The 26,305-nt window shown below is 43.5% G+C and overlaps 1 protein-coding gene across 2 annotated transcripts in view; it reads left to right on the top strand.

Annotated features, from left to right (window-relative positions):
- Positions 1–26,305, top strand: part of LOC126473225 (Werner syndrome ATP-dependent helicase-like) — a 226,536-nt gene that overhangs the window by 176,627 nt on the left and 23,604 nt on the right. For both annotated transcript variants that reach the window (XM_050100136.1, XM_050100137.1), the window contains 3 exons: positions 6,795–6,884; positions 13,034–13,130; positions 24,904–25,045. In XM_050100136.1, coding sequence (XP_049956093.1) covers positions 6,795–6,884; positions 13,034–13,130; positions 24,904–25,045 — 329 coding nt within the window. The remainder of the gene's footprint in view (positions 1–6,794; positions 6,885–13,033; positions 13,131–24,903; positions 25,046–26,305) is intronic.

A 26,305-nucleotide genomic window follows, 5' to 3' on the forward strand; every position in this document is an offset into this window, starting at 1 on the left:
TGACACTGGGAGTTCACACAACACTGATCAGGAGTGAACAATAATCACAGTGCTGCATCGAACCAAGTGGTAGGTAACCAAATGCCTCTGCCCAAAAGCAAATTTGGTCCATGCTTGTTCCAGATTTTTTGAGAAAAATCTAAAAATTCCCAGAGTCTCCAAACAAAATAATTCCCTGTGTGTTCTCAGTTTCCCAGGGCGCAGGACATGCACTGATTATGATAAGTAGTCCTCTTCCTGTTAAGGATGTTCTTAAGTTGTTCTACTCCATAGTGCTATTCAGTGATGAATTGTTGGAGAATTGGGGGCAGGTATGGTTACAGCATGGGAGATGTTTGCAGATTTGGTTTGGTGGGTAGTGCCTGTCAGTGAAGGCAGTAATAAAATCTTCAACGTATTGGGCTGAGGATTGTTCATCACGGCAGATGCACTATCTATGAATGATCGGACTCTGTAACAGAGACTTGAAGTTATGGCAGCTATCAAAATGGAGGAACTGTATATGTAAGTGTGTGTAGCCCAGTGCCATTTGATTTAATTTGATTTTTTGATTTTGACAGGGAAGCTAAAACAGCTTGGGTCTAACCCTTCACTGCCCACTACAAAACCAAGTTTATTGTGCAGTATCGCTCCCTGTATGTCTAGTAAAGCCAACCAATGCCCTTAAATAGTGCAAAGAGTCCCTCTACCAGTTTTTTGTTAGACACAATTTCTTCAGGTCTAATTGTCCAGAAGATTCTGTATCTTTTACTCTCCAATGCCATGCATTCGAAGATTAGATGTGACGCAATTTCTTCGCCCCATCACAGATCCTACATTTAGGGTCCTCTTCTGTTATACTCATTGTGTGTAGGTGTTTTTTGAAATTCCCATGGCCGATCATCAGTCCAGTCATGAGTTTGATCTCTCTCCTGTTCAATCCCAAGATTGTAGAGCTTCTTTTAAAGCATGGCTTGGACATAATTACCTTACCATGATTTTGTTTATGGACCTGGGTCCAATATTCTGCGTGCTGTTTCCTAAGCGAGTTCTGTAGTTCTAGTGTGATCATAGCCTTGGTGATTGTCAGGACAGATTCTGGTCCAATAAATGGAGTCGTTGCCCCCATGCTGGACAATCTGTCGGCTTCTTCATTGCCACAGATCCCTGAGTGGCCAGGGACCCACACTAGGTTTACCCTTTTGCCTCCCCCTAGCTCCACCAGAGCCCTGTGGCATTCTACAATAATCTTAGATCTCATTGCAGGAGCTGCCAGTGATTTCAGGGCTGCCTGGCTGTTTGAGTAGATGTAGATGCTATGGTCCTAGTAGCATCTACGCATATTCTGCTCCACACATGCCCTGATTGCAGTAATTTCAGCTTGGAATACTGAAGCCAGTTTTCCTAAAGAGATAATGCCCTCCATCTTGGCTGAACCCTGTACACCCCTTGCCCCAACGCCTTGGTCTGATTTTGACCCATTGGTGAACCAAACAATGTCCCCGGCACAATGTTGAACTGTATTTTCCCACTGCTCCCAGCTTCCAAGTACTATATTGTAAGGGTTGTTGAAGCAGTTTGGAGTTGTTATATAGTCGGCCGGCATTTCCCCAGCCATTCCTATGTTTACCTCACTCACTATTTTAGTGTGTGTTTCTGAATATCCTGATGACATCCAGTTTTTATCAGTTTTAACTCTGTATGCCCCAGCTGCTGCCTCCATCTTGATCCGAAATTGTAGTGGAGGCATGTCCAGCATGGCTTCCATCTCAGCAGCTGGTGTGCTGCTAATTCTGCCTGTTGTGGCTAAGCAGGCCAGTCTCTGCACCTTAGCAAGCTCCTTAGCTACGACCTACTGTTCTACCTTCTTCCACCACACTACTGCCTCTAGGAAACCCTAGGTCTAGCCAGTGTGGTGTATATCCAGTGCATACCTCAGTGGCTTAGGCCCCAGTTTTTACCACAAGCCCTTCTGGTACCCACTAGAGTACTTTTCGCCTTGGAGCAGATGTTCTTAATGTGAGGGGTTCATGTTAGTTTCTCATCTAAGGCTACCCCTAGATATTTCACTATCCCCTTCAGAGGTTGAGTTTCATCAAAGAGCTTCAGATTCCAACTTGAGTGTTGGATATGCCTCTTCGTGAACGGCACCACAACAGTCTTCTTAGGATTAACCCTTAGATCTTGTTTAATGCACCAGTCTTGCACAATGTCCAATCCTCCTTGTGCCAAATTTCTAACTGTGTCAATAAATTTGCCAAGTGTTACTATGGCAAGGTCATCTGCGTATCCTTGGGCAGAAGCATTGTCTGGAATTTAGTTCCTCAAGGAGTTCCTTCACCACTAGATTCCACAGTAAAGGGACAGAACTCCTCCCTGTGGGCAACTTCTAGTGCCATCTTTTCATTCATCATGGTAGCCTCTACCTTCCTTCCACTAAGCATTGCCGTAGTCCACCTACATATAGTGGTCCCTAGGTCATGCACCTTACCATGGAATTGAAGGTCTTATTACTGAAGGCCCCCTTGATATCCAGGAAGATGCAGAGGGCTATTTCTTGGAAGTGAAGTGCATTCGCCACTCTCCCAACGAGTTGATGGAGAGCTGTCTCACATGATTTACCTGGTTAATGTGCGTGTTGGTTTGAATGTAGAGGGGCCCTAATTAGCCTCCTCTCCCCAGCATATACATTAACCAGTTTTTCCAGTGTTTTGAGAATGGAGGAGGACAGACTGATTGATCTCATATCCTTGACCTTGGTATGATCAATTCTCCCTGGCTTTGGAATGAAGACAACCTCACCACCCTCCAAGCATTGGGAATAATTCCTACTGCTAGGCTAACCCTGAATAACCTGCTTAGGACTCTTATGAGATACTCTCCTGCCTGTTGCAGGAGAGCTGGAAAGATTCCACCTGGGCCAGGTGACTTGAATTGTTGGAATGTTCCCACTGCCCATTGGATTTTATTAAAGTCCACACACTCCTTGGCCAATTCCCAGTCCTCTCTTCGAGTACCTGAGAACCATTGTCTCTCTGGAATCACATTCTGGTCTGTGTTGTCTGGCAGAGCATATTGAGGAAAGTCTCATCTGCTGTCTTTGTATATTCTCCATCCTCCTTCATCAATGTACCTCCTGGATTGGCTGGTACTCTAGAGAGGATTCTGTGAAGTCTGGCTTGAGCAGCCATGCTGTCCACTTCCTCACAGAACACCTTCTAGGATGCCTCCCTTGCTTGTCTGATTGCAAGGTTGTAGTTGACAAGGGCCTCACGATATTTTGTCCTTTACATCTCACACAGTTAAACAGTCTTCATACCTGTTTTCCTTGCGTTTCCAAGTTGTTATTCCACCAAGGCACACTCCTATTTGTGCCCTTATTGGTGATTGTGCAGTTACCTGATGTGAGGTCACTATGGTAGAGGTAACAGCCTCTGCTACTTCCTCAAACTCTACTGGATTCCTTATCGAGGTTTTAATTTCCGATAATCCTAAGTCAAGGTCCCTCCTATATGTCACCCAGTCTGTTTTCCTGGAATTCCTGTAGGTCATGGGCTGTCTGATTCCCATTTCAACCTTGAATTTAATGTTCATGTTGTCTGATGAGGATGGCTCTAAAGCCACAAGCCATTTTTTGACATAGCTGCCCTTCATCATGGAACCAAAGGTTATGTCAATTATATCTTCCCTTCTGCTATCCCTGAATGTACGGTCATTGCCCCTATTCAGGACCTCCAAGTTGTTAGCTAAAAGAAATTCAAGAAGGTACTCAACTCTACTGTTGGTATTCTAGCTGCCACACACTACGTTGTGGGCATTCGCATCACATCCCACCAACAGTTGGTGCCCTTGTCAATGGCAAGCTTCCTAAAGACAAGTGGAGGGAATTAAAGGGGCTTGAACCTAAGAGAAAACTGTTTCATGTTGAAGGGGATTCGCAGACCCCTACAATGTTGAAGACAGGCAGCAAGAGGAAAAGAGAGGAGGGGGAGAGCTGTCTTTGTAAGGAAGGTGTGCTGAGGCCAAAAAGAAATTCCATTTCTTACATAGATGCATATTCTGGGGTTTCTTAGATTTCTAGCATAAATCAGCTTACCTCCAGTGCAACCGAGGCCCAATACGCCCCCTTTATATAAGAAGGGTTCTTGTATCAGGGCCACGTCCACTTCCTGCCTCCCCAGGCAGCAGCAGAGGCCCCTTTACTGTGCTGCAGATTAATCTACAGCACCTCCAGTCTCAGTCTTGCTGCCATCATTGCCTTTGAGGTCTTTGATAACCCTGACGGTGACCTGCAAAAACCCTAAAGTCAATTTCACGTCTTGCTCTCGCATCACCTTCAGGAACTTCTCTCCGACCTCAGCGACCAGGCTTTGTCCCTCTGGTACAGCCTTCTGGTTGATCACTCTCCAGTCTTCTGTTGAGACTTTTGGGTTCTGGACCCCTATTTTCTCGAACAGTCTTAGGAGAGACATCCTTAAGGATATAAGGTACCCACACTGATACCTTTGCAGTCTTAAGGAGCTCTGCTGCCATCTTGACCAGCAGCTACATATCTTCCCACGGGGATATCATGGGCACCTTGTCCTTAAACCATTCCGCCATGTGCACTCCCTCACAGACAAAAATGAGAGCACCACAATCTAGATAATGTTGTTGTTGTGGTCTTCAGTCCTGAGACTGGTTTGATGCAGCTCTCCATGCTACTCTATCCTGTGCAAGCTTTTTCATCTCCCAGTACCTACTGCAACCTACATCCTTCTGAATCTGCTTAGTGTATTCATCTCTTGGTCTCCCTTTACGATTTTTACCCTCCACGCTGCCCTCCAATACTAAATTGGTGATCCCTTGATGCCTCAGAACATGTCCCACCAACCGATCCCTTCTTCTGGTCAAGTTGTGCCACAAACTTCTCTTCTCCCCAATCCTATTCAATACTTCCTCATTAGTTATGTGATCTACCCATCTAATCTTCAGCATTCTTCTGTAGCACCACATTTCAAAAGCTTCTATTCTCTTCTTGTCCAAACTATTTATCGTCCATGTTTCACTTCCATACATGGCTACACTCCATACGAATACTTTCAGAAATGACTTCCTGACACTTAAATCAATACTGGATGTTAACAAATTTCTCTTCTTCAGAAACGCTTTCCTTGCCATTGCCAGCCTACATTTTATATCCTCTCTACTTCGACCATCATCAGTTATTTTGCTCCCCAAATAGCAAAACTCCTTTACTACTTTAAGTGCCTCATTTCCTAATCTAATTCCCTCAGCATCACCCGACTTAAATAGACTACATTCCATTACCCTTGTTTTGCTTTTGTTGATGTTCATCTTATATCCTCCTTTCAAGACACTGTCCATTCCATTCAACTGCTCTTCCAAGTCCTTTGCTGTCTCTGACAGAATTACAATGTCATCGGCGAACCTCAAAGTTTTTATTTCTTCTCCATGAATTTTAATACCTACTCCGAATTTTTCTTTTGTTTCCTTTACTGCTTGCTCAATATACACATTGAACAACATCGGGGAGAGGCTACAACCCTGTCTAGATAAACCCTCCCTGAAGTTGGGTCCTGGACTAGCATCCCCCCCCCCCCCCCAATCTTTTCAGAAAGGACCATCTGAGGTGATGGCTACCAGTGGATAGCCTTCTTGGATTACTGCTATCTTAAAAACCGAGACTGCAGTACTATAGGTCTGTTTCCCTATTTCGTGCCTCGTTTTTTTTCTGGGCTCACTTATCCAGGGAGGAGGGAGTCTTAGATTCCTCTCTTTTCCTCTTGCTGCCTGTCTTCAACATTTTAGGGGTCTGCGAATCCCCTTCAACATGAGACAGTTTTTTCTTAGGTTCAAGCCCCTTTAATTCCCTCCACTTGTCTTTAGGAAGCCATTTTTTCCCTTCCCTTTTTCTCTTTTCCCTGAGTAGTTTCCTCCTCTGGGCCCCACACAAGGCTTTAATCTTGATCTGGTCCAACTTCTCAGTTACATTTCCCACTTCTGGCTCAGGTCTAGACCCTGATTCAGTAGTGGGAATGCCTTCCATCGGTCCTGACCCCAATGTTTGGGTGTCTGAGGTCTCAGTTTGCCCCTCAGTTTGTTTTAATTTATTTTCTTTAGTCATGTCCATATTGGTCCCACGAGATTTGGGGATCTACACAGTCCACACCACGAATACCCCGCGCGATGTAAGGCTACTTACTCAGTGAGGTTGCCCAGTATCCCTGAGGCTCCATTTGCGACACATCTTCCCACGTGCCACGTGCCCTTCGGCATGGATCGCATCACCCCTTGGGTTGCGAAAGGAAATTGGGTAAGGACTAGGAGTGGATAGGGAATATGGGAAGTTGTGGGAGACACTTAGTCTGATCATTCGGCTGAAGCCTTTCCGGCAGTAGGTCCTCTACCTTCGGCATAGACCTCAACTTCACGCAGATACACAAGCCTCTCCACCTGCAAGGATAGTGCTTGGTCAAGGTGATGTCCCCCAGAGAGGCCCAGTGGCTTAACTAAATGGTAAGTTGTAATCTTTACTCCTTCCATTGTTTGCATTCCCCTCAGAACTTAACAGAATCATATTGCACAGTGTATCTGTTAACTGGATAATGAGATAGGAAAAGGGGGGGGGGGGGGGAGGGGGGGAATAAGGAAAGTGTTGTCTGTCACGTGTGACTGATATTGCAATGGCTGCACGTATCCGCTCTTCTGGACGCACAGTCAGATGAATGCTTAATTTACTGATGTATTGTAATACAAAATCTCATGCAGAAATTGATTTGTGTGGCTCAGTGAGCATGTTTTTTCCCCCCCAGGTTCGCTGCGGCTCCTGATGCTACAACACTACGATTAACAGCATCCCAAGAAATTCTTGCGTTAATGAAGAAGAAACCACAGATAGTTCTGTAAGTTGAATTTAATCATTTCCATCATGATTGTAACATAATAATTAGTGTTTACATGTGAAGCCATACTGCCAGTAGATTTAATTCTGAAGTATTGAAATAACTTTTGTGTCTTTGTTCTGATGCCCAAATCAGCATTTGTAAATTGTCTTTGTGTCTTAATGCACTTCAGTTATGGACTTTTCCTCTAAGATGCAGCGATAAATAGTTAATTTTATCAATTTTCTACGCCTGTTGATTGTAATCTGTCAAATCAATGCATAACAAAAGCAAATAGAGCAAAAATTTTCAAATTAAAATTTCTTAAGAAAACTACTGATGAAATAAATATAATTTTAAAAAAGCAGTTACAGTATCATGAATGACATTTAGGTACTGTTAAACAGTAATCATCAGACTTGGAAGTCTGTTAAGCCTTGCACCAGGTGACTGGTCTACCTGTCGAGAGGCCCGCGCCACACGCACATTTCATTTCACTAATGTGATACTGTTATTGTGGTCTTCAGTCTGAAAACGTCTGCTTACCGTACTCACCTCTTGGACCCCAGCTATGATTTTTGCCCCCTCCCCCACAACTTCCATCCAGTGCTAAATTACAACAGCAGCATCTCAGAATGAGACTTATTAACCTATCCCTTCTTTTTGTCAAGTTGTGCCTCAAATTTCTTGTCTCACCACCTCATTAGTTCTGCAACCTACCTTACTAATTTTCAGCAGTTTTCTGAAACACCCCAATTAAAAAGCTTCCATTCACTGTTTGTCTAAACTATTTATCATCCATGTCTCACTTCCACACGTGTGGCTACACTCCAGACAAATTTCTTCAAGTCCACATTTTATATCTTCTCTACTTCAGCTCTCATCACATATTTTGCTGCCCAAATAACAGGACTTTTCCACTATGTTTAGTGTCACATTTCCTAATCTAATTCGCTCAGAATCACTTGATTTAATTTGGCTACGTCCTACACACATCAAAAAAAGTTTTGCATCACTCTGGTTCCCAGAACTCCTGAAGATAGATGTTGACTGTGAATACTGTATCACAGACACAGTCCCTTTGACTGTTCAGAGATGTCACTAAACTCACCCAAAGATGTCAACCGCTATGCATGAGCAGCACTTATTAGATGGAGGGGGTCCAACAGCCAATCAGTTCCAGTCATTCCACCAGGAAGGAGGTACACGGCTCGTGTTGTCTGTAGTTCAACCATGCCTAGACAGTCAATACCGCGGTTCGCTCGCATCCCTGTTGTTACTTTGTGCCAGGAAGGGCTCTCAGCAAGGGAAGTGTCCAGGCGTCTCAGAGTGAACCAAAGTGATGTTGTTCGGACATGGAGGAAATACAGAGAGACAGGAACTGTCAATGACATGCCTCACTCAGGCCACCCAAGGTCTACTACTGCAATGGATGACCACTACCTACGGATTATGGCTTGGAGGAACCCTGACAGCAATGCCACCATGTTGAATAATGCTTTCTGTGCAGCCACAGGACATTGTGTTAAGACTCAAACTACATGCATTGGCTGCATGATGCGCAACTTCACTCCTGATGTCCAAGGCGAGGTCCATCTTTGCAACCATGACACCATGCAGTACAGTACAGATGGGCCCAACAACATGCTGAATGGACCGCTCGGGATTGGCATCACATTCTCTTCACCGATGAGTGTCGCAAATGCCTTCAACCAGACAACCATCAGAGACGTGCTTGGAGGCAGCCCGGTCAGGCTGCATGCCTTAGACAGCAAGGTGGAGGTTCCCTGCTGTTTTGTAGTGGCATTATGTGGGGCTGACATATGCCACTGGTGACTATGGAAGGCGCCGTAACGGCTGTACGATACACGAATGCCATCCTCAGACAAATAGTGCAACCATATCGACAGTATATTGGCGAGGCATTCATCTTCATGGACGATGAAGTTTGGAAGGTAGGAGACGAGGTACTGGTGGAAGTAAAGCTGTCAGGATGGGGCGGGAGTCGTGCTTTGGTAGCTCGGATGGTAGAGCACTTGTCCACGAAAGTCAAAGGTCCCGAGTTCGAGTCTCAGTCAGGCACACAGTTTTAATCTGCCAGGAAGTTTCATATCAGTGCACACTCCACTGCAGAGTGAAAATCTCATTCTGGAAACATTCCACAGGCTGTATCTAAGCCATGTCTCCGCAATATCCTTTCTTCCAGGAGTGCTAGTTTTGCAAGGTTCGCAGGAGAGCTTCTGTGAAATTTGGAAGGTAGGAGACGAGGAACTGGTGGAAGTAAAGCTGTGAGGACGGAGCGTGAGTTGTGCTTGGGTAGCTCAGATGGTAGAACAAATGCCCGTGAAAGGCAAAGGTCCCGAGTTCAAGTGTCGGTCCGGCACACAGTTTTAATCTGCCGGGAAGTTTCATACCAGCACACACTCTGCTGTAGAGTGAAAATCTCATTCTTAAATCTACTACTACTTTTTAATTCCATCTTTGGATTATTCTTTGGCTTCCTTTTCTTATTGCTTGATGTACAGATTGAATATCATCAATGGTAAGCTACAACCTTGTCTTACTCCTTTCACAACTGCTGCTTTCCTTTCATGCCCTTGACTCTTATAACTCCTGTCTGTTTCTGAACAAGCTGTATATAACCTTTCACTCTCTGTATTTTGCTCCTGCTATATTCAGAATTTCAAAGATTGTGTTCCAGTTGATATTGTCAAAAACTTTCTCTCTGTCCAGAAAAGTTATAAACATAGGTTTGCCTTTCCTTAACCTATCGTTTAAGAGGACTCATATGGTCATTTTTGCCTTGTGTTCCTACATTTCTCCAGAATCCAAACTCATCATCCCCAAGGTCAGCTTCTACCAGTTTTTCCATTCCTCTGTAAATAGTTTGTGTCAGTATTTTTCAACCATGAGTTATTAAACTGATAATTTGGTAATATTCACACTTACGGACACCTGTTTTTTTTATTTATTTGGAGTTATTACATTCTTCCTGAAGTGTGAATGTATTTCACTTATCTCGTACGTTTTGCACACCAGGTGGAATAGTTTTGTAATGTCTATCAGTAGTTCTGATGGAATGTCGTCTACTCGAGGGGCCTTGCTTCGGCTTAGGTCTTTCAGTGCTCTGTCAAATTCTCCTCCCAGTATTCATATCTCCCATCTCATTTTCATCTACATCATCTCCCCTTTCTATAATATTGTCTTAAAGTTCATCTACCCTGTATAGAACCTCTTTATACTCCTTCCTCTCAGCTTTCCCTTCTTTGCTTAGTACTGGTTTTCCATATGAGCTCTTGATATTCGTACAGCTGCTTCTCTTTTCTCCAAAGGCCTCTTTAATTTTCCAGTAGGCAGTATCTGTTTTTCTCCTAGTGAAACATGCTTCACAATCCTTAAATTTGCATTCTAGTCATTCCTCCTCAGTCATTTTGCACTTATACATCTACATTCATACATACATACATACACACACACACACACATACCTACCATACACTCACTGCAAGCAACGTACAATGTGTGGTGTCAGGTACCCTGTACCACTACTTGTCACTTCCTTTCCTGTTCCATTTGCAAGAAGAGTGAGGAAAAAACAAGTCTGTATGCCTCTGTAAGAGCTCTAATTTCTCTAATCTTATCTTCGTGGCCCCTTTCACAAAATGTATGTTGGCGTCATTAAAACCATTTTGCAGTCAGCTTCAGATGCCGGTTTGCTCAAAAGAGTTCCTCAAAAAGACCCTTGCCTTCCTTCCAGGGAGTCCCATTTAGGTTCCCATGCCATCTCTGTAATACTTGCATATTGTTTGAACCTATCAGTAACAAATCCAAGGATTTCTACTTGGCCTTTTCTTTTTACCTGTTTGATCCTCTGCAGCCTTTGCTATTTCATCTTTCAAGGCTACCCATTCATCTTCCACTTCCTTTGCCCTGTTCTAGTCAATTGGTGCCTAATGCACCCACTGAAACTCTGAACAACTCTGGTTCTTTCAGTTTATCCAGGTCGCATCTCCTTAATGTTGTACCTTTTTGCAGTTTCTTTAGTTTTAATTTACAGTTCCTAACCAATAAATTGTGGTCAGAGTCTACATTGGCCCCTGAAAATGTGTTCTATTTAAAAATTGGTTCTGAAATTTCTGTATAACCATTATATAATCAATTGGGAACCTTCCATTGTCTCCAGGTCTCTTCCACATCTTCTTCCATGTTTCTTAAACCATTTGTCAGTGTTGATTAAATTATGCTCTGTGCAAAATTCTAGCAAACATCTTCCTCTTTAATTTCTTTCACCCAGTCCATATTCACCTACTGCTTCCTTATCTCTTCCTTTTCATACTGTGAATTTCCAGTCCCTCATCACAATTAAATTTTTCTGTCTCTTAACTATCTGTATAATTTCTTTTATCTCATAATACATTTCTTCAGTATCTGCTAATCGGCATATAAACTTGTACTAGTGCGGGCTTGGTATGTATCTTGGCTATGATAATGTGTTCACTGTGCTGTCCATTGTAGCTTACCCACATTTCTAATTTCTTATTCATTATTAAACCTGATCCTTCATTACCACTCTTAAATTTTGTATTTACTACCTTTTATTGACCTGACCAGAAGTCCTGTTCCTTCTGTCACTGAACTTCACTAATTTCCGCTTTATCAAACTTCAACGTATCTATTCCTTTTCTTAAATTTTCTAACCTACCTTCTCAATTATAGGATCTGCATTCACATTCCTACACATAGAGTGCCAGTTTTGTTTTTCTGATGGAAATGTCTTCCTGAGTAGTCCCCACCTGGAGATCTGAAAGGGGGCTATTTTACCTCTGAAATATTTCACCCAAGAGGATGCCATAATCATTTAACCACACAGTAGAGTTGCATGCCCTTAGAAGAAATAATGGCTGTAGTTTCTCCCTTGCTTCCAACCATTTGCAGTATCAGCACAGGCAAGATCATGTTGATTAATACTGCAACCCCAGATCAATCATCCAGACGGTTGCCTCTGCTGCTATTGAAAAGGCAGTTGCCCCTCTTCAGGAACCACACTTTTGTTTGGCCTCTCAACAGATACTCCTCCATTACGGTTGCACCTACATGTCCTTGGTTTGGGGTGTGGGGCTTTGGTGTGAGTAATACTATGGAATATGTACATGTGTTGGGGGAGGGGAGTGGAGACTAGCAGCATTTAACTACTAACATTACAAAATGAAGTATTGCTCATTCATCATCACCTGTCTAACCAAGGTAGTACAGTGGTAATACACTGAAAGTTTATTTGAGAGGGTAGCTGTTCAAATACCTGTCTGTCGATTCACATTTAGGTTTTCAAGGCTTTCCATAAATGACTTGGGGTCATTGCTGATATGGTTTGATTAAAAGGACACAGCAAACTTCCTTCCCTATCAATCCACAAACCTACATTGTGCCTCATCTCTAATGACCTCATTACCAACTGTCACTTAGGTATTGTGTAACACAAGTTTCAGAAGAGCTCGTATTAGTTAAATAAGTGAAAAAAAGTTTTCTAAAAGTGATAGATTGATTTTTAGATCAGCTGTTGGATTTGATGTTCTGTTTATTTACTCAGTAACTTACTTTCTTGCATCATTCCTCCCCCTCCCCTTTCTTCTTGCCTTTTTTCTTCTACATGAAAGTCCTACTAATCTTGGCTTGACATTAATTTCTTTTCTAGGTATGGTTGCTTTATCTAAAACTGTTCCAAAAGGAAAATTACATTACCTGTTGCATCATTTTTTTGTTCTGTTCTCATGTACTATTTACTTTTTGATCTGTGATATCAGACTAGAATTTTTTTCATCAACTGTGCCGCCACGCTGCAGTCATTTCTACCTGATTTTTTCCTCCTTAATCCTAAAGAAGAAAGTTTTTGACCCAGAATTAAGATATTTACTTGTTACTGAGTCGGTTACATATAATACAGATTTCAATTTTTTGACAGCTTAAATAACTCAGTGTACTTTAAACCACTGACAAGAACTTTTGTCCAGGCAAGTATTTGCAGAAAAGGCATAAATGATTTGAGCAGCAACATAAATATATTATTGACATTTACAGATGTATTTGCAGAAGTGTGAACCACATATTGCATACGGTCACAAAACATGATATCAGCTTGTAATGCTCATTAGCATGATTCAATTATGTTCACAGGTCATCAGCTGGTTGGCATGATACTGAAGACCAAACAGTTGAAGGAAGCAGCCAGCTGCCAAATGTTACTCAGAATGACTTGGAGCAAGAAACAATAGTAAGTGCTTGTTTATACCCTTTATGTTACATTTCATTGGATGATATGTGAACTGTATTTGCAGGAACAGTGGAACAGGGAGACCTTGCAGTGGTAGGGAGGAAGGGGTGGATGAATGGATGGTAATTAAGTACCATTCCAAATGGAGATTGGGTGCCTTCAACCCTATTCAATTGTAAATATATACTCTTATTAGGAAAGTTCATAACAGCACACTCTCCACTGCAGTGTGAAACTTCGTCATGAAAACATGGTTGTGTAAGCTGTTAATGTAACAATATTCTCAAAAGGATAGTTGCTATCCTTTTCATAATATCATCATATTCCATCCTGGATTTTCCATTGTTTGATTAAGCTATTAGTGTAACGTGTTACTCTGTGAGATATCTGGATCACTCTAGTGTCTGTTTCTAAATATTGCACGAATACTATTACAACTATATCAGTGAGATATTGTGTACAGATGCAAATTCTTGTGTTAATAAGGTTGAAAAAATCTTATGAAGATTCTATCCACATTTTTTGGTGGAAACTGTGTGGGTAACTTAAGTACTGCTAGTATCATCTAACAGCTGTACTGTCATTGGTAACTAAGTACCACTAGAGTCATCTAATTGTTCTACTGTCATTGGTGATAAATGTGGATGCAACCATAGATTAGTCAGAGTGTTCTGTGTGTCCTGTAAATCCTGATTTTATGTGCAGTGGGATAGAAAAGGGAATACCATGTCAATGGTTATGTAGCATTTGTAGCAGAGACAGAAAAGGCACTGTAGCAGAGGCTAGAATGTGTGCCCTTTGGGCAGATCTTAAGGCTGAAAATTTTAATGGAGGGAAAGTAAACTGGAACATGTGAGAAGGTAACAGGAAATAGGCAAAGGCGGGGGTTAACATTCATAGCTCATTCGGTCTCAAATTGAATAATAAATATGAACTGTTACCTGAGATAGGAGAGGAAGAGTCTCTTCAAGCTGCAGATGAAAACAGGGTTCAGCAGGAACAAGATTTCAGTTAGGTTGAAAATTAAATCTGACAGGAAAATAAAAATCTTACTGCTAAGTAGCTGTCATGCGAGGGCTGTAGGGCAGCAGTTGAAGGAAAAGAAGGGGTCATGGTTCCACGTCACAAGTATTGTGAAACTGAGTATGAACCTATGCCAGTTCATAAAGAACTTTGAGACATTAACTAGGGATTTCAAAGAGAAGGATCGGGTACTGTTAGTTGGGGAAGCAGGTAACAATCTGGCCAGGAATGTGAGGTGCAGCTTCAGGAGTGACCTGGACATGACAGGAACAACAACCATGTTCACAAATGTATGTCTCTTTGGTGTCAACCGCAGACTTAGCTTTAAAAAATTGGGCAATGAGCTATCAGGAAACTGAGAGCTTGCAGGACTTCAGAGAGAGTTCACACTGTAGCTGACCAGGTTGATGCTATCAGGAGAAAAAAATGGAATGGTGTGGCCTATACCTTAATAGGAAGGGGAAGGTTTGTAAGCTGAGAAAATCGTACACTAAAAGGGATGAAAATAATTGAAATTTAAAATGCTGGGAGAATAAATAAATTAGTATCGCACACCAAAATATCATATGCTTAATATTTTATTATCGACAATATGGAAAGGGCAGATGGCAACATGCAAAATAGTGGAAGTATTGAGTCTCAGACAGGCAAAATGAAAAAGACTTCTAAAATATTGAAACTTTTACAGTAGGAAAAAAAAAAAACACACACACACACACACGCACACGCACACGCACACGTGCGCGCGTGCACATGCGCACACACTCACCACTGTGTCAGGGCACTAGAGCCCAAGTGCGACTGCATCTGATGGGGGAGCAATTGGGTATGGAGGGGAGGGTAAAGAGAAGGCATGAGACAGAGAGGGAAAAGTTTTGCTATTACTGCCTGGGAGAGTACGCAGGTAAGGTTTTTAGGTGCAACATTGAGAGGTTGTGCAGGAGGGGGGGAAGAGAGTAAAGAGGAGATAAGCAGAGATGGGGAAAGGACTTGTAGGTGTGGGACAGATGACGTGTGTTGTAGTACTGGAGTGGGGGCAGGGAAGTGAATAGGTAGTTTCGAGAAAGGTAGTAGCCAAGTTTTAGGCCGGGGGGAGGGGGGTGGGTTGCAGGAACAGAGGATATATTGTTTGGAGAGTTCCCAGCTGCACAATTCAGAAAACCTGGTGTTGGTAGGGAGAATCCAGATGGCATGGGCTGTGAAGCAGTCATTAAAATGAAGCACATCATGTTGGGATGGCATGTTCAGTAGTTGGGTGGTCCAGCTGTCTCTTTGGCACAGTTTTGCAGTGGCCATTTATGCAAATAGACATCTTGTTATTTGTTGCTAGCAGCACCTTAGATCAGAACACAGCAAACTCCTGCACTGAGCAACCGTCACAAGTGGAAATTTAATTTCAAAATCTTAAAGCTCCCTAACTTCATGAAGATCAGAAACTGAAATTCATTAAATCATTGTGTAATCATTGAAAATTTGTGATAAAACTGTTCAGTAATATCTGGTTTAGTTTCTCGTTAGCACTACTAGTTCACAAGAAATTAATTTAAACAGCCTTTGGTTCATGGTAACACATCACGACGCACTGAAAAGCATGATGTTTCAATTCACCATAGTGTTGTTGTCTCCGAACAGCTGTCACTTGTAAAGATGATTGATGTAAAATACATCTCAACACAAAGCATGAAATTTAAACTCTTTCATACTTTGCACAGATATAAGCCTCATAAAAATCTCTTTGCAGCACTATTTACTGCCAAACTCAACACTGAGACTGCAACTATGGCTGACACAAAAAGCCATGCAACACTCGTGCTCCTCATGTTAGAAGTGGTGCTGACGTCATATTGCCTAAATTTTGTGCACATTCATGGCTACAGAATGTCAGTTGACTTGCTGCTTGGTAATATTTGCACCAGTGGAGAGGACATAAATGCAATTATTTATACGATACAATTGGTTAAATCACTTAGTGTTTTTTAACAAACAGTTGTTATATCATAACATGTGTTAAGTGCCACCTAGCAGTTTATTCTACTTGTAGCATTCTTGATCTTTGAAAGCAGTTTGCACTTGCCTCTTGGTAAGCAATGTTGACTGGATACCATTTATCCATTTGGACAAGTTTCTATTCATTCGTAATAATTGCATGAAGTATTTGGCAACCTTTAAGCCATACATTATTTTCCATATCATGGTTCCACAGGACATGTGGCCTGTAATTGAAGAAGTGTTAAGATCTCTCCATTGGCAAAAGTTTCCAGCCTAGTCTCCCATTCAGATCTCTGGGAGGGGACTGCCAAGGGGAAGTGACCATGAGAAAAAATTGAGTAATCAATGAAAGGACAATGTTCTACAAGTCAAGGTGAGGAAGTCAGAAGTTTGAACATGTAAGGAAAGCAAGAAAATCTGAAAAGGGAAGTGCTAAGACTCAGTCTCTAGATATAGTGGCAGTCAGTGAAGTGGAGTGGAAAGAAGACAAGGATTTATGGTGAGAAAAGTATAGGGTAACTGAGTTCTGCGATAAATTTTAGAGAGTAATAGCAAATACAGAATCACAAGAGGAGATGGCATACTTGGAAAAGGCCAGGATGTATGGGAAGATTTCAGGTAGATTACATCATGGTCTGGCAAAGATTCCAAAATCAAATACTGGTTTGTGAGGTGTACCTTGGAGCAAATATACACTCAGATCACAAGTTACTGTAGTGAAATCCACGAACGATGGCAGTTGGTGCATGCCGAGGCATGGATGAGGATTGCGTTGATGATTCCAAGCAACAGTTGCGGTATGCACATGCACATGCATGTGCCTTCCACTTCAAGAAAGCGTATATCCTGCAAATTAAGTCTCTCACTTCCTTATGTGGGATGTATCACTTATCACCAACATGAGCGATGACAGCTCACAACAAATGGAGCAAAAATGCTCCAAACAAGTCATTATGATAAAATGTAATTCTCGCATTAGCTACGGCACTCAGTGCAGAGTGCTCAAAACACTTCTGAACACTCATTGGCTGTTGGAGAATGTGTGATGTAGGTGTGCAGAAAAAGCCTAAACTCCGCCACCATTGTTCATGACTCCAACTGTAGCGGTGAAGTGCAGGCTGAAGTTTAAGAGACTAGTCAGGGAGAATGAATGCGCCAAGAAGTGAGATAAAAAAGTACTAAGGAACGAAGAGATACACTAAAAGCTTTCTGAGGCTACTATAGATACTGCAAAAAGGAATAGTTCAGTAGGCAGTTCAGCTGAAGAGAAATTGAAATCTCTAAAAAGGGCAATTACAGAACTTGGAAAGAAAAATGTAGGTACAAAGAAGGTAACTCTGAATAAACTGTGGGTAACAGAAGAAAAACTTAAATTGATCAATGAAAGGAGGTGATACAAAAATGTTAAAGGAATTTCAGGAATACAGAAGTACAAGTCACTGAGAAGTGAAATAAATAGGAAGTGCAGGGAAGCAAAGACAAAATGGCTGCATGGAAAAGGTGAAGAAATGGAAAAAGAAATGATTGTCGGAAGGACTGACTCGGCATATAGGGAAGTCGAAACAAATTTCGATGAAAATAAAAGCAGTGGTGGTAACATTAAGAGTGCAATGGGAATTCCAATGTTAAATGCAGAGGGGAGAGCAGATACATGGAAAGAGTACATTGAAGCGTCTGTGAGGGGAAAGATTTGTCTGAATGACATGATAGAAGAAGGAAAGAATAGTCACTATAGAAAAGATGGGGGATCCTGTATTAGAACCAGAATTTAAAAGAGGTTTGGAAGATGTAAGTTCGAATAAGGCAGAAGGGATTAATAGCATTGTATCAGAATTTTTAAAATCATTGGGGAAAGTGGCTACAAAATGACTATTCACAGTGGTGTGTAGAATGTATGAGTCTGGGAATATACCATTTTACTTTCCAAAAAACATCATCCACACAATTCTGAAGATTTCAAGAGCCAACAAGTGCAAGAATTATTGCACAATCATGCACTTGACAGCTCATGCATCCATGTTGCTGACAAGAATAATACACAGGAGAACGGAAAAGAACATTGAAGATCTGTTAGGTGATAATCAGTTTGGCTTTAGGAAAGGTAAAGGTGCAGGAGAGGCAATTATGATGATGTGGTTGATAATGGAAACAAGGATAAAGAAAAATCAAGACACGTTCATGTTGTGACAGTGCCACGAGAAAGTGCCGCTATGTCAGTAAGCGAACACGGCGATAGAGGCGCTCCGCAGCTCGACCGAGTGCGGGAGCGCCACCTCGCTATGAACGGCACCAGCCGCATGTCACGGCACGGCAGTCAAATGACAGATACGGAGTTACTAGCATGTAACCCGCTATTGTTTCTACTTTTGTATATCCACACAATTTATTAGTGATTAAAGGTTATAACACTTTTTGGCGACGAGGTCAGATATTTTTTTTCCTGCGTTGTGGGATTGTGTGCTCGTGTCGGGGCAGACATGGAACAGCTTCTGCAAGCGCTCATTGAACAACAAACACAGCTGACGGCTGCTATTCAGGCGTTGTCGGCGTCGCTTACTCATCGTCTGTCTTCCTCTTCTCCGCCTCCGTTCCCTCCTTACGACGAGGCCGCTGAAGACTGGGAGGATTATGAGAAGCGTTTGTGGCAACACTTCTTGGCTTTCGGCGTTGTCGACGCTCCTATGTGTAAGTCGTTATTTCTCTCTTGGGTTTCCCCACGGATCTATCAGTTGCTATCTCAGTTAGCCCCTCTGCGGGAACCTGCCTCTCGAACTACACGGTCTGAGTAGGAAATGTCAGTTTGTCATGGACACTCATCATGAGTCTTATGGTGATTCAATGGTTCGGGACGCTATTCTACGGCTTGCTCCTGATAAAGAAGTTCGGCAACGTGCCTTACAACTGCCAAACCCGTCGTTGTCGGAAGTTCTCAGCATCGCTCAATCTTTTGAAGTGTCTCACGCTGCTGGTGCGCAAATAGACGCGTGGTGTGATGTAGGCGCCCTACAGACCACTTTCGACGCGGACAATTTGCCTGTTTCACAGGGGAACGACAACGTGGCGGCGGTTCACTCGCGTCAACGACGTCGCATTGGGCCGCCACGCTCGCAGCGAAAACAGCAACCACAGAAACAGGTTCGTTCCGCACTTCCTTCTTGTCCACGTTGTTTCGTACAGCATGACAGGGCTGCATGTCCAAAACGTTGGGCCACGTGTAATTCATGTAGGAAAAAAGGCCACATTGCTTCTGTGTGTCAGTCCCCTACAGTTCCTGTCGACGAGGACGAGGCATCGGACATGGATGTTAACTGTGTGCTTTCTCAAACAAATAAGTTGTTTGTTACTGTTCGTGTTCTGGATAAAGACATTCGCATGCAAGTGGACACTGGCTCTGCAGTAACTCTCATTAATTCTTGCACGTATTTGGAGTTGGGCTCCCCTCCCTTGTCTCCAGTTACGCGACATCTACGGACTTATAATAAGCAGAAAATTCCTATCGTTGGCCAGTTTGATGCTTCCACTGCCTACAAGTCTGTTGCACGTTTTATGTGGTGGATCATGCGGGCACTGAAAACCTGTTCGGTTATGATGCTTTCCAGTTATTCGGGTTCTCTATTGATGATGATGTGCACCTCATATCTGAGGATATTCCGTATCAACAGCTGGATGGATTGTGTTCTGAATTCTCGTCCGTGTTCTCTGCTGGTCCGGGTCGTGCGAAGGATTTTGAAGCCCACATTACTCTTAAACCTACAGCTCGGCCTAAGTTTTTCCGGGCACGCCCTATTCCGATGGCTTTGCGTGCACCTGTCAAAGCTGAGATAGACAGGTTAACAGCTTCGGGGATTCTCCTTCCTGTTCCCTCCAGCGAATGGGCATCGCCAATCGTGGTGGTTTCCAAACCAAACGGGAGTCTGCGCTTGTGTAGTGATTTTAAAGCCACTGTCAACGCTCAGAGCCTCATTGACACTTATCCTCTTCCCCGTCCTGAGGAGTTATTTACCAAGCTCGCAGAGGGCCAGTTCTTTTCCAAACTTGACTTATTGGAGGCGTACCATCAGTTGCCGTTGGATGCGTCTTCCAAGGAATTTCTCGTCATCAACACTCCTTGTGGGTTGTATCAGTACCAGCGGTTGCCATTTGGCGTCGCTAGCGCACCGGCCATTTTTCAGCGGTTTTTGGAACAGCTCACGGCTTCCGTTCCCGGCTGCATCAACTACCTGGATGACATTGTTGTCACGGGGGCCTCCACTGAGGAGCACCTTCGCAATTTGCGTTCACTGTTTCGGGTTCTGCATTCGGCTGGGTTGAAGTGCAATCCGGACAAGTCACAGTTCTTCCAACCCTCCACTGTGTATCTTGGTTTCCACTTGTCCCGTGAGGGTATACGTCCTCTACGACAGCACGTTGCGGCCATTACCACTCTACCCTGGCCGTCTACGGTCAAAGAACTTCAGACGTTCCTAGGCAAGATTGCTTATTACCACAAATTCATTCCATCCGCGGCGGCGGTAGCTCATCCTCTGCATCAGCTGTTACGCAAAAACGTTCCTTTCTGTTGGTCCGACGAGTGTGAGCAGGCTTTTGTCCGCCTGAAGGCTCATTTGCAGTCGGCGCCTTGTCTTGCCACATTCCGTCCGGGTCAGCACTTGGTTCTGGCGACTGACACGTCACAGTATGGCCTAGGGGCTGTTCTCGCCCATCGGTATGAGGATGGGTCGGAACAACCCATCGCCTACGCTTCCAAGACCCTCAACGATGCCCAACGGCGTTACTCTCAAATCGAAAAGGAGGCGCTCGCTATCATTTATGCTCTAAAAAAGTTCAGCGGTTTTTTGTATGGTTCTAAGTTTCACCTCATCACCGACCACAAGCCGCTGGTCTCTCTGTTCAGCCCCTCGGCGTCGCTGCCGGATAAGGCAGCTCACCACCTGCAACGTTGGGCCTTATACTTGTCTTGTTTTCACTATGAGATCCACTATCGCCCCACGGCCCAGTATGCCAACGCTGACGCGTTGGCGCGTTTGCCGATGGTCCCTGACCCAGTTTTCGATCGAGATGAACTACTCTGTTTCCACATTGATGAGGAAGAACGTTGTGCGGTCGAGGGTTTTCCATTTACAGGTTCGCAGGTCGCGTCGGCTACTGCGCGGGACCCGGTCCTGCGTCAGGTGATCAGTTTTGTTCAGCGGGGTTGGCCGGACAGGACCGAGGGCCGGGCGTTGGATCCCCTTCGCAACTACCATGCCTTGCGCCTTCGTCTGTCTGTTCGTGAGGGTGTTGTTCTTCTGGCCACGGATGGCGCATCTCCACGGGTCGTGGTGCCAGCCTCTCTTCGCAAAGATGTTCTCAAACTATTGCATGAAGGCCATTGGGGGATTTCTCGGATTAAGTCCCTGGCCCGCAGGCACGTTTATTGGCCCGGTATTGATTCGGACATAGCCCACATGCTCGCTGCATGTGGTCAGTGTGCTTAACAACTGGCTGCACCCCGTACAATGCCCTCTCTGTGGCCTGATCCGGCGCAGCCGCGGGAACGGGTGCATGCTGACTTTGCCGGCCCCTTCCTCGGCACTTATTGGCTACTGTTGATTGACGCCTTCTCGAAGTTTCCGTTTGTTGTTCGATGTCCGTCGCCCACCACTGCGGCGACGACGCTGGCTTTGTCCAAAATCTTTGCGCTAGAAGGTCTTCCATCCACGATTGTCACGGACAATAGCCCTCAGTTCTCTTCGCAGGCCTTCCGTGATTTTTGTACTGGACAAGGGATTCATCATGTTACAGCACCGCCCTTCCATCCGCAATCGAATGGGGAGGTCGAGCGCCTTGTCCGCACTTTCAAAAGCCAGATGAAAAAATTCCTTAGTGATTTTTCCACAGATGACGCTCTGTTGCAATTTCTGAGTTCTTATCGCTTCACGCCTCTGGTTGTTCGCAGCCCTGCTGAACTCTTGCATGGCCGCCAACCACGCACTCTATTGCACCTGCTTCACCCTGTCAGGCCTTGTACTGTGTCCCCTCGGGCGGGAAAATACTCGGTGGGCGCCGACGTGTGGGCACGAGGGTATGGATCTCGCCCTAAATGGATTCCAGGGGTGGTCCAGGCTCTTCGCAGCCACCAGCTTTGTGAAATACGTACGGACGACGGCATGGTTGTTCGCCATTACGACCAGATGCGCCCACGAGTGGTGGCCGTGCCGGTGCCACCGCCCCTTCTTTCACCTCCACCAGCCCGAGAAGCCAGTCCTGTCGCTGCTGCTGATCTTCCGTGCATGTTGCTGCAGCCGACGTCGCTCCCGCTTCCGAGTACACCGGAACCGGCCCCAGTTGCGACGCCGCCTTCTCCGGGACCCATCTTGCTGGAGCACACCCCCAGGTCCGGGACACCTATGGATGCTGCTCCGGAGTTTTCACCCATCATCTCGTCCAGGAGGAACATTCCACGCGCCAGCTTCCGTCCTGGACATTTTCGACCATACTCTCGTGTTTCTCCGCGGGATCTTCTCGGGGCCTCCCAAGAGGCCATGGATGTCTCCACACTGTCCTTGTCTCCAAGGAAGTGGGTGTTTTTTTTCCAAAGGGGGGAAAAGTATTGTGACAGTGCCACGAGATTTAAAAGTGCCGCTACGTCAGTACGCGAACACGGCGATAGAGGCGCTCCGCAGCTCGGCCGAGCGGCGCCGGCCGCATGTCACGGCACAGCAATCAAATGACAGATATGGAGTTAGTAGCATGTAACCCGCCATTGTTTCTACTTTTGTATATCCATGCAATTTATTAGTGATTAAAGGTTATAACACTTTATAGGATTTGTTGACCAGAAAATAGTGCTCAATGATGTCAAATGGTGCTAGATGTCCAAAGCCCCGAGAAAAATAGGAGTAAACTGTAGGGAAAGATAGGTAATATACAATATGTACAAGAGCCAAGAGGGAACAGTAAGTGTAAAATCCAAAACAAAGTGCTTGGATTAAAGAGGGTGTAGGACAGGAATGTAGTCTTTCACCCCTATTGTTCAACCTATACATCAAAGAAGCAATGCTGGAAATAAAAGAGAGGTTCAAGAGTGATTCGTTGATTACATAGCTATCCTCAGTGAAAGTGAAGAGGAATTAGAGGATCTGCTGAATGGAATGAACAGTATAATGAGTACAGTATATGGATTGAGAGTAAATTGAAGAGGCTGCAAGTGCTACTATGAAGTGAAGAGTTGGCACAGGAGAGGAGTTCGTGGTGGGCCACATCACATCAAGCCAGTCAGCAAACTGATGAAAAGTAACAAGTTTTGAACTTATGTTGATAACAGTTTTGTCACTGTATTTTTCATAGCCTTTGATAATGAAGTAAATTAAAAAGCTTAAGGCATTTTGAAATAATAACATTGTGGTTAAGACCTCTCAAAGTGTTTAAGTGCACTCAGTGGCCACTTTGTCTCACAGCACTTGTGAGAAAATTGTAGCTAGTTTCTGTGAAGTATATCATAATGCTGGAACACTCCATTGCAGAGTAAAAATTCATTCTGGGAACAATCCCCTAGGCTGTGGCTAAACCTTTTCTCCACAGTATAATTTCATCCAGGATTGCTAGTTCCACAAAGTATGTGGGGGAACATGTGTGAAATCTAAAGGGCAGCAGAAGAGGTATTGGCAGACGTTAAGGTGTGAGGCTGAGCTGAGAGTCATGCTTCGATAGCTCAGTCAGTAGAGCACCTGCCTGCTAATGGCAGTGGTCTCAGGTTCAGTTCTTGGTCTGACACACAGTTTTAATATACAAAGAAGTTTCAAATCCACACACACATTGTAGCACAGTGAAAATTCATTGTGGGTAATTTTCCCTTTTTAATTACATCTGATTGCTGGAGATGCTTCATTGCTGCCATTTGACCATCATGGTCAGCAAAACCATTTACAACAGGGCTCACTTCTGTTTGATGGAAGACAAATGGAGTTTGAAATAATGAAGTGCTATTGTGCTATGTGCTTCTACTCTTGTTCGGAATGTTGCTGTGGGTATCAAATCAAAGCTGGACATCAGTTACTTTTGGTCAGCAATACACTATGTTTATGTTTCAAAGTCTATTACGGAAATACTGCATTCAATGAACTGTCACTTTAGTATTGCTTGAGATCAGTGACCTGCACATAAAGCCACTCCTTCTTTCCTTATTAGTACGCCTTTAGTAATGTGACACTAACTTGTACCAGACGAGATGCTTACAGCCATCTTACTTTTTATATGATTTGCACTATTTACTCAAATTTTATTCTCAAAGTGGCTCTTCAGTTATCTGTTGGTATATGATCTTTTGCTTTTAAATACAATTTCATTGTGTTTCAAGGCTATTCTGTTGAAAAAAATTGTTTGATTGCTCATCCAGGCAAGAGTGATTATTGGTGTAAATATGGGAAGTGGAAATTATGTTATTTATCTATATTTTTATGTTAATCTTGAATGCTTGAACGACTGTAGTTATTAATTATTTTAAATATTTTCATTTGTTTGTGTTAATTTTTTAAATTTAAATTATTTCATTTTTGTATGTCACCTTAATATCGTTTATATGCATTTATTGTAATGAATATATAGTTGAAACCTTTTTCCAGAATGGGACTCAAACCCCATTTTTCTGCTTATTTTGAGCAGCTGTCTTAACCTGTGAGCTATTTGATCCTGTATTCAAGCCGGTCACTGATATTCCCACCTATATCATTGCACCTTCATTGAATTCATTTCATCATTGTAACTATTGTGTTTTGAACAGGGTCTTTTGCATCGTGAGCTGCTGTCACTACGAAATTATCTGGCTTACGAAAATGGTTGTGCACCATACATGATTGCAAGTAACCTGATGCTGCTCAATGTTGCCAGAGTCCGACCTAGCTCTACAGCTCAGTTATCACGGGGTAAGCAATCAAAAAGTGTGAGTTGTTTTATTGTGTTGGCACAGAAAAGAGTGCAGGACTCTGTGTCTTGCTTTAAGGTGTGTGTGTGTGTGTGTGTGTGTGTGTGTGTGTGTGTGTGTGTGTGTAGTGCTAATGCTAAATACTATTTATAATGCTTTTAGCACCCTTCAAGTTATCAAAAGCTAGCCCTACAAAAACTTTCTCATTCGATGCATGTTGCTCTTGTGGTGCACACTGTAAATATGGGAGTCGTCCACAAAGTAAGTTCTGTTTCTTTTTCTATCCATGGCAGTGCTACAATCACAGTTCTGGGCATGTGCAGCAGTTACTATGACTCATGGAGAAGACATGTATGCCATTTTCAGATCGCTGCTGCCAACGTGTGCTTTGTAGTGCTTCTTTAAGACGTCAGCCATAATTGAAAATGCCGCCACGTGTGAAATCAGATCTGCAATTCGTTTTCTAAATGCAAAGAAAGTTAAACCAAAGGAAATTCATTGGCAAATCTGCAAGGTTTACAGACAAAATGCAATGAGTGATTCAATGGTTAGAAGACAGGTCAGACTGATCAGTGAAAGACATGATCAATTGCACAGTGAAGAATGAAGTGGACGCCCGTCTGGGGTTACTGATGAACTGGTTCACACAATTGAAGAGAAGATTAAGCACAACCATAAGTTTACACCTAGTGCCCTTGCTATGGAAGTTCTGCTGATCTCACAATCACTAATTCATGAAATTATCACTGAAAAACTCAAATTTCGAAAACTTTGCTCACGTTGGTTACCCAAAATTCTTACTGAACAACATTAAAAACAATGGATGGGCAATGCACTTCAGTTTTTGACATGCTACAATGAAGAAGGCGATGGTTTCCTTCCTTGGATAGTCATGAGGGATGAGACTGCAATCAGTGGAATGTAGGCACACTTCATCCCTCAGCAAATCTTGACACCTCGAAAAGTCATGTGCACCTGTTTTTGGGACAAAAAAGGCATTTTGCTGATTGATTTCTTACCACGTGGCCAAACAATCAATGCACATGGTTACTGCGAGCCCATTAAGAAATTGCGTCATGCAGCACAAAACAAGCACCGAGGATTACAATCAAAAGGTTTTGTTTTTCTCCATGATAATGCCCAACCTCACATAGCGAATGTGATCAAACAACTCTTATTTGAAATTCACTGGGACACGTTTAATCATCCTCCGTACAGCCCAGACCTCGCTCCTAGCAACTTTCATCTTTTCTTAGACCTA

Source organism: Schistocerca serialis, chromosome 4 (assembly GCF_023864345.2).
Source record: "Schistocerca serialis cubense isolate TAMUIC-IGC-003099 chromosome 4, iqSchSeri2.2, whole genome shotgun sequence".
Lineage (NCBI taxonomy): Eukaryota > Metazoa > Arthropoda > Insecta > Orthoptera > Acrididae > Schistocerca > Schistocerca serialis.